The sequence below is a fragment of the Nannospalax galili genome, unplaced genomic scaffold (genome assembly GCF_000622305.1).
Source record: "Nannospalax galili isolate Female #2095 unplaced genomic scaffold, S.galili_v1.0 scaffold944, whole genome shotgun sequence".
Taxonomy (NCBI): domain Eukaryota; kingdom Metazoa; phylum Chordata; class Mammalia; order Rodentia; family Spalacidae; genus Nannospalax; species Nannospalax galili.
Genome location: NW_008352899.1, coordinates 2,966,512 through 2,973,494, shown reverse-complemented (window position 1 = coordinate 2,973,494; position 6,983 = coordinate 2,966,512). Strand labels below are relative to the sequence as shown.

General features: G+C 47.4%; 1 protein-coding gene across 9 annotated transcripts in view; it reads right to left on the bottom strand.

Moving 5' to 3' along the window:
• Macf1 (microtubule actin crosslinking factor 1) overlaps nt 1-6,983 on the bottom strand; it is a 389,588-nt gene that overhangs the window by 68,128 nt on the left and 314,477 nt on the right. The window contains exons 1-2 of one of the 9 annotated variants that reach the window (XM_029554611.1): nt 2,725-6,933; nt 2,230-2,694 (exon numbers count right to left, since the gene is read on the bottom strand). The exons of 7 other annotated variants lie outside the window; for them this stretch is intronic. In XM_029554611.1, coding sequence (XP_029410471.1) covers nt 2,230-2,694; nt 2,725-5,727 — 3,468 coding nt within the window. In that variant the 5' untranslated portion in view covers nt 5,728-6,933. Of the gene's footprint in view, nt 1-2,229; nt 6,934-6,983 lie in introns of those variants that run through there. One more of the 9 variants, XM_029554610.1, reaches the window with a different exon arrangement.

Below are 6,983 nucleotides of genomic sequence, written 5' to 3'. Positions count from 1 at the left end.
ACAACTGTCCATAACTCCAGTCCCAGGGGATCCGACAGCCTCTTCTGACCTCCTTGGGCATTGCACGAAATGGGTGCACTTACCTACATGCAGGCAATACACGCATACACATAAAATAAAAATAATAAATAAGCTGGGCGTGGTGGTGCACACCTTTAATCCCAGCACTTGGGAGGCAGAGGCAGGCGAATCTCTGGGAGTTCAAGGCCAGCTGGTCTACATAGTGAGTTCCAGGACAGCTGGGGCTATGGGGAGACCTGGTCTCACAAAAAAAAAGGAAGAAAGAAAGAAATGAGTTTATTCATCTCTAAAAACCTCTAAAGCCAGGTGTGCAGATTTATGCCTACAATTTAGCAGCAATTCAGGAGGCTGAGGCAGGAAGACTACCATAAGTTTGAGGCCAGCCTGGGCTACATAGTGAGTTCCAGGACAATTAGAGTACGATTGTCTCAAAACCCACACACTAAAAAAAAAAAAAAAAGAAAAAAAAGAGTCTCTAAAAGTGGAATTCACCCAACCCTGAAAAAACATTTTCCCATCCCTGCAGTGCTACAGATGGACCCAGGGCCTTGTGCAAGTGAGTGAGGCAAGTATTCTACTCATCAGACACACGCCCAGTTCAGAAACTTTTTCTGAGACAGGGTTTCAATATCAGGCTGCCTTTTCCTCTAGAGTACTGGGATCAAAGGCATGTACCACCATGCTTGGCTTTTTATAAAAACAACAACAACAATAAAAAAAAAAAAAAGTGTGTGGTACACACCTTTAATCCCTGCACCCAGGAGGCACAGGCAGGTGGATCTCTGTGAGTTCAAGGCCTTATTTTGATATATCACAGTGAAAGATTTATCGTCCTCTTTTTTTTTTTTTTCTAAAAAAAAAAAAAAAAAAAAAAAAAAAAAAAAAAAAAAAAAATTAATGTTGAGCCCAAAGTGAAACTTAGTCAAGCAAGATGATTTGTGAAGTTGGAGCTTATGGGGGATGAAATCAAAATTATTTTGTTGTTGATAACTGCACATTTAGTTGGTTTCTAGGAGATTAAGGTTGCTCTCAAAGACTCAGCAGTGATGGGTAGATGAAGAGAACCCACCTTTTTTGTAGTAACCACTGATATTATAAAGAAGGTACTGTTTTGGGACCTGAGGAAGGGAGTTAAGACCAAACATCCATTCTCAGTTAGCCCCGATTGTATCAGATCAAACCTCTGAATCCTTCACTCTTTACTAATGGCCACAGGATACCTGGGTGGCAAACTGTAGAAAGCAGATGATACCAAGTTTGACTAGAAGGGTCTTAGGATGTGGAACACTGCTCTTAACTGTTTATTTCCATATTCTGTTGTCTAACATTAAGAATTTTAGAGAGCTAGGTATAATAACTCATGCCTGTAATCCCAGTATTTAGGAAGTTAAGGCAGGAAGGTTGTGAGTTTGAGGTTTGCCTGAGCAATACAGCAGTACTTTGTGGCAAAATCAAAGAAAACAAGTATCTTGGAGCTAAAAGAAACCCAGGAAGATACTTTAGCATCTGCTCTTCTTTTATAGATGAAGAAAAAAGAGGTCTTGAACCGGGAATGGTGGTATACGCCTTTAATCCCAGCACTTGGGAGGCAGAGGCAGGTGGATCTCTGGGAGATTGAGGCCAGCCTGGTCTACATAGTGAAGCCAGCTGTGGGTACAGAGAAACCCCTGTCTAAAGAAAAGAAAGGGGGTGGGGGCTGGAGAGATGGCTCAGTGGTTAAGAGCACTGGCTGCTCTTGCAGAAGACCCGGGTTCAAGTCTCAGTATCCACATGGTGGCTAACAGCCCTCGGTAACTCCAGTTCCAGGGGAATCCTACGCCCTCTTCTGACCTCCAGAGGCATTGCACAACACAGGCACACTTACATACATGTAGGCAATACACTCATTTGAACTTTTACATTCTTTTGCCTAGTCTACTTTGATGAATTCTACTTAACTAATCTATTTGAAGGGTACAGGAGGATACAGCCAATAACTGAAACCTTATACACATGGTACTTTAAATGTGCTGTCATTTTATCCTTACAATCCTCTCAGAGTTCTGCCTTACCAAGTGAGGAACCTGAGTAAGAAGACTCAGAATAGTCAAGTAACTTCACTTTACTTTAGACCTTTTCTGACAATGGAATGAGCAACAATGACTTCATCTGAATTAAATCTATTGTGGCAGCCAGAGACACTTTCCCATGTACTACTGTGCCAGTTACCTCTTTTATTCCAAATGCTGAAGAATCAAGGTCTTCCTTGAACCACATTCCAGGTGGGAAAGCATCCTCCAGAACAGGAGTTCCTTCTGCAATAGGCACTGAATCAGCATGAGCAATACCTCCCAGGAAGGGTCCAACAGGAGAGAAAATTTCCTCCACAGCAGGTACTGCAGTATCTAGAGTGGCAGACCCTTCCAGGGTAAACACCCTAACCCCTTGGGTATCAGGCTTCTCCAGCATATGTTCAAGAGCTGAAGCAGCAGACTCTGTTGGGGTAGGCCCTGCAAAAGGTGAAGTGGCAGCCTCTTCTTCAGTGGACACTATTGTAACTGCTGGAATATCAGGCCTCTCTGTGGGGAGCCCTCTAAAAGGTGGGGTGGTAAGCTTCTCTGAAGTAGACACTGTAACTGCTGGACTATCAGTCTTCTCTGGGATGGGTCCTACAGGACATGGGGCAGCAGACTCCTCTGCAGGGGACCCTGGCGTATCAGGCTCCTCTGAGGTGTGCCCTGTAGGAGCTGGTATGGCAGGTTTCTCTGGGATGGACACTGCAGCAGCTGAAGTGTTGGGCTCCTCTGGGGTGACATCCTCCTCTATGATGGGCACTGTAGCAGCTAGAGTGGTCCCCTCTGGGAAAGACCATACAGCTGGTACATCCTCATCTGTGATAGCTGCTGCAACAGCTGGAGCAGTCTCTGCTGGAGAGGGCACTGCAACAACTGGAACAGCCCCCTCAGAAGCAGGCACTGCACCAGCTGAGGCAGCAGCCCACTCTGGGGCTGATACTGCAGCAGCTGTGACATCTTCCTTTAAAGTGACTACTGAAGCAACTGGGATGTCCTCCTCTGGGAAGGACATTATCACAGCAGCTACAGTGGTTTCCTCTGAGGCAGATGCTGCAGCAGCTGAGGCAGCAGGCCCCTCCGGGGAAGGCACTGCAATAGCTATGATGTCTTCTTCTGGGGTGGGTACTACAGCATCAAGGGCATCATCTTCTGTCATGAATACTGTAGCTGGGGCAGGCCTCTGTTGGCTGGGTATCCGTTCCTCTAAAACTGGTACAATGTTACTAGCTTTGGTCATTTGTTCCTCTGGAAAGATATTCAGGGTTGACCCTGAATCCCTCATTTCTATCTCCTTTCCCTGTGATGCTGCCACACTTGGCTCAGGCTCTCTATCATCTATGGTTTCTGCTCCAGTTCTACCAAGTCTCAGTTCTTCAGGCAGCAGGTGCAGACCCCCAGTCTCTGACTCTGGAGACTTCTGGAGATCCTGGAAGACCTGCTCTGGGAAGTCTCTATGAAAATGTGCTGGGGCTCCATTCCCCAAAAGCTTCACTTGACAACCCAGCTCTTCTGTCTCACCATTCTTATCACAAACATTCTCCATGGACAGTTCACAAAGGTCCACAATTCCCAAGGACGCCACATTGTTATTTTCTTGACTAATAGCTCCTTTCTCACTTTCTAAATGAATCTCATCTGTTAATAAATTTGAATCTGATGATAACATCTCTACTTCAGGTCCTGAGGTAACACCTTGTAGTTCACACTTAGAGGCAAAACTGACAGGGAACCTCTCAATATACATCTGTACATTCTCCTTAGTCTGACTGTAGTCTACCTGGGACAAATTGCCATTTTCTTTGGCTAGCTCAGAAGCAATAAAGACTGACAGTTCTTCTTCACAAGAGGCCCTGGGATCAGAGTTCAGCAAAACTCCTGTGTCCAGCTCTCCCAGTGACTCTACATCAGCCAGAGACTTAAATTCTCCCCCAGTCATAGGGTTAAAAGGCACTTTTTCACACTCCATGCTAACAGTGGAAGTGTCCCTCCTGCTATCAGGGTGAGCACTAAATTCAACAGCATTAGGCACCTGAGAAGAATCCAGGGCGTTGTAATATTCATTATCCAATCCAGTATCATGGTCCAAAAGACCCACATGCTGTTCCTTTTCTAAGTCAGGCCCTGGAAAATGACTAATTACAAGTGAGTTTTCTGCATCTTGGGATGAGACCAGCCTTTTGGAAGAGGCTTGATTCTGCAGCTCAACTGAAGAAGTTACTCCTTCTTCATATAAACATTCTCTTTCAAGTTCAAGAAACATCTGCACCGAATCTGTGTCAGAGAGCTGCTCAGCTTCAACAGGACCAAGACATTCTAATTCTGAAACAAGACCCTCTAGTCCCTGAGCAGTTCTGTTTTCCATCTCACTGATAGCATCCTCACCTTCAAGAACACAAGTGCAATCCAAGGGTGTATCCTTGGGAACAGAAGCCAGTTGATCTTTAGTTGGCTGTGGACCATCAGAGCAAGAAATCTGACCAAAAGCTCGGTGGTCAGAAGTCCCCAGGGCAACAGCTGAGCAACCAGTTCCATCCTCCACTACTGCTAGTGTGTCTGCTTTTTCTATTTCTTCAAAAATATCTGCTAAGCTCCTCTTCTCATTTGCCAATGGAAGAGTCTTTCCTCTCTCTGACAACTTCTCCTCCTCCCACTCTTCCTCAGCCTCCATCATGATCCACCGTTCATCCTCCTCAAACTTGAGCTCAGACTCTGTTTTCTCTCTCAGGTTAGGTGTTATAAGAATACGTAATTCTGGATCTAACAGCTCTTCACTCAGGCAAGGGGAAAGAGGTGGTAGTTCCACAGTGCAGGCTGTGTCCCGGAGGGGGTGCTGCTTCTCACTGAAGCTTCCCTTAGAAGAACTTTTCACGGCTCTTGGCCAGGTTGCACTTGAGAGTTTGTGCTCCTGCATTTCATTTGTGTTACCACTTGCTGCTGCAGCTTCTGACTCTAGAGGCTGGAATTCATGGGGAGCACCCTCATGCTGCTGGAATCTAAAGTCCTGGTGCTCTCGACTTAAGTTTTTCACATCTTGCACTTCTGGAATATCTGTGGATTTGGACATGTGCTCCAAAGTAATGGACTCTGATTGAGGTTCCCTGTGGTCTAAATGACCAGAACTTTCTGTTAATGCAGAACTGGATTCCTTTTTCTCTTGCAAGGAAGGATTTGAAGCACCAGCTTCTGAAACTTCACTGAGTGAAGCTTCCATCCTTTCTGCAAATTCTGGAAAGTTGGGTGGCATGAAGGACTTCCAGGATCTCCTGTTAACATTATCTTTGCGCTCTGCATTTGGCCGACGTCTGGGTGGCACAGGTGCTGACTTCTGCACATCACTGCTTAGCTTTAATGCATCAAATATTATTCTCTCATCCAGCTTTTTACCTTCTGGGACTCTAGAGTCAAAGACATTTGAAGCTGTGCCTAAGGTACCATTACTGGATATGGTACTTCCTTCCATCTTCTCCATGGTGCTTTTTGATGTCTGATTGAGTTTTGACCCTTGGTCAATCTGTTCATTTATCCTCATTGTATCATAAATAGACCGCTGTGGAACATAGCAATCCTCTATATAGCCGTCCTCATCTTCCCCTTTCCCCAGGCAGGTAGGGTTCCTCCTTAAACAGTCTGGCCTGCTGAGTGGCTTACCCATACTTTTTCAATCAATAGGAATCATCAACTCTTCAAAAATTTTTTTCCCACAGGTTCCCCCAAATGCATTCTACATGAGTTACAAATTCTTTCAAGTTTGTACTCCAAACCACCAACTGTACCTGCCCTCCAGAAAAATCTGGGAATCCCACTTTGAAACTATTTGGGGAGAAACTCTAAGACAAACAGGTTTTTCCTCAGAGGCTAACAGCCTCATAGTTGCAGACAGATGAATGATATAATTTAATCGACAAGCATAAAATAATTCCGTGTATGGCTTTTGGTTTTCTTTTTTAAAAAGCACTGCTCTTTCAGATTCAGTCAGCAAAAATCATTTGATGTTGATAAGTCTTACTCAGTATCTGGTTCCACTCAATTCTCGCAGAAGCAGAGTTGAAGGCAGAGAATTTATACGAATTGTGTCCTTTAAAAACAATGGCACATCCTCTCTAAGTCTTCGAGTATGGCCCAAGCTCCTAAGAATTCCTTTCATTTTATCCTGTTTCAGCCCTGAAGAGTCCAGCTGGTCTGAATTAGCCATTCGTCCTCTCTAGTTGGGGTGTTTGCATTTGAACTGGACTTGTCGGCGGATATTCCAGCAACTTTAAACACAGGAAGTCCTTCATTCGGGGCCAGCTTGGGGCTTCCTGTCTCCAAAACATCATGGCATTGTTGTGGCTCCCAGACCAACCCTGTGCCGTGGCCGCAAAACCAGGCGAGTGGAGCGCCAGGCCGGGCCTTTCTCAAGGCGGCAGACTACCGCAGCAGCCAAGGGGCCGCGGGAAGGGCTTACTCAGCGCCGCCCGCAGCCCCGCGCCACGCCGCGCGCCCCGAGGGCCAGGGTCGCCTCACCGCGGGCTGGCAGGTGGCTCCCGGCCGCACCGGCCTCAGGTCTCGCGCTCAGGAAGTTAGTTTGTCCCTCCGGCAGCTGAGAGTCCCGCGTGCAGTGGGAACCGCCTTCCTCGCCACCGCAGGTCCCCGGCCCCCAGCCGCCGCGCCTCGGGCTGCATGACAAACAGCCACCTTTATTCTCCACCGCGCCGCCGGCCCCGCGGCCGTCCTCCCCACCCGCAGCTGTCACGGTCCCGGCATGCAAACTTCTGGCTGGGAACAAAAGGCTCCGCTCCGGCCGGGCGGGGGCCGAGCCCGCCTCCCTCCCGCCGCGCGGCCCGCTCGCTCGCCGATAGCTGGAAGTGCTGGGCTGGCGGGCGGCTCTCCGCCCCCTTCCCGCCCCACCGCCTCGCCGCGCCGCCCCGC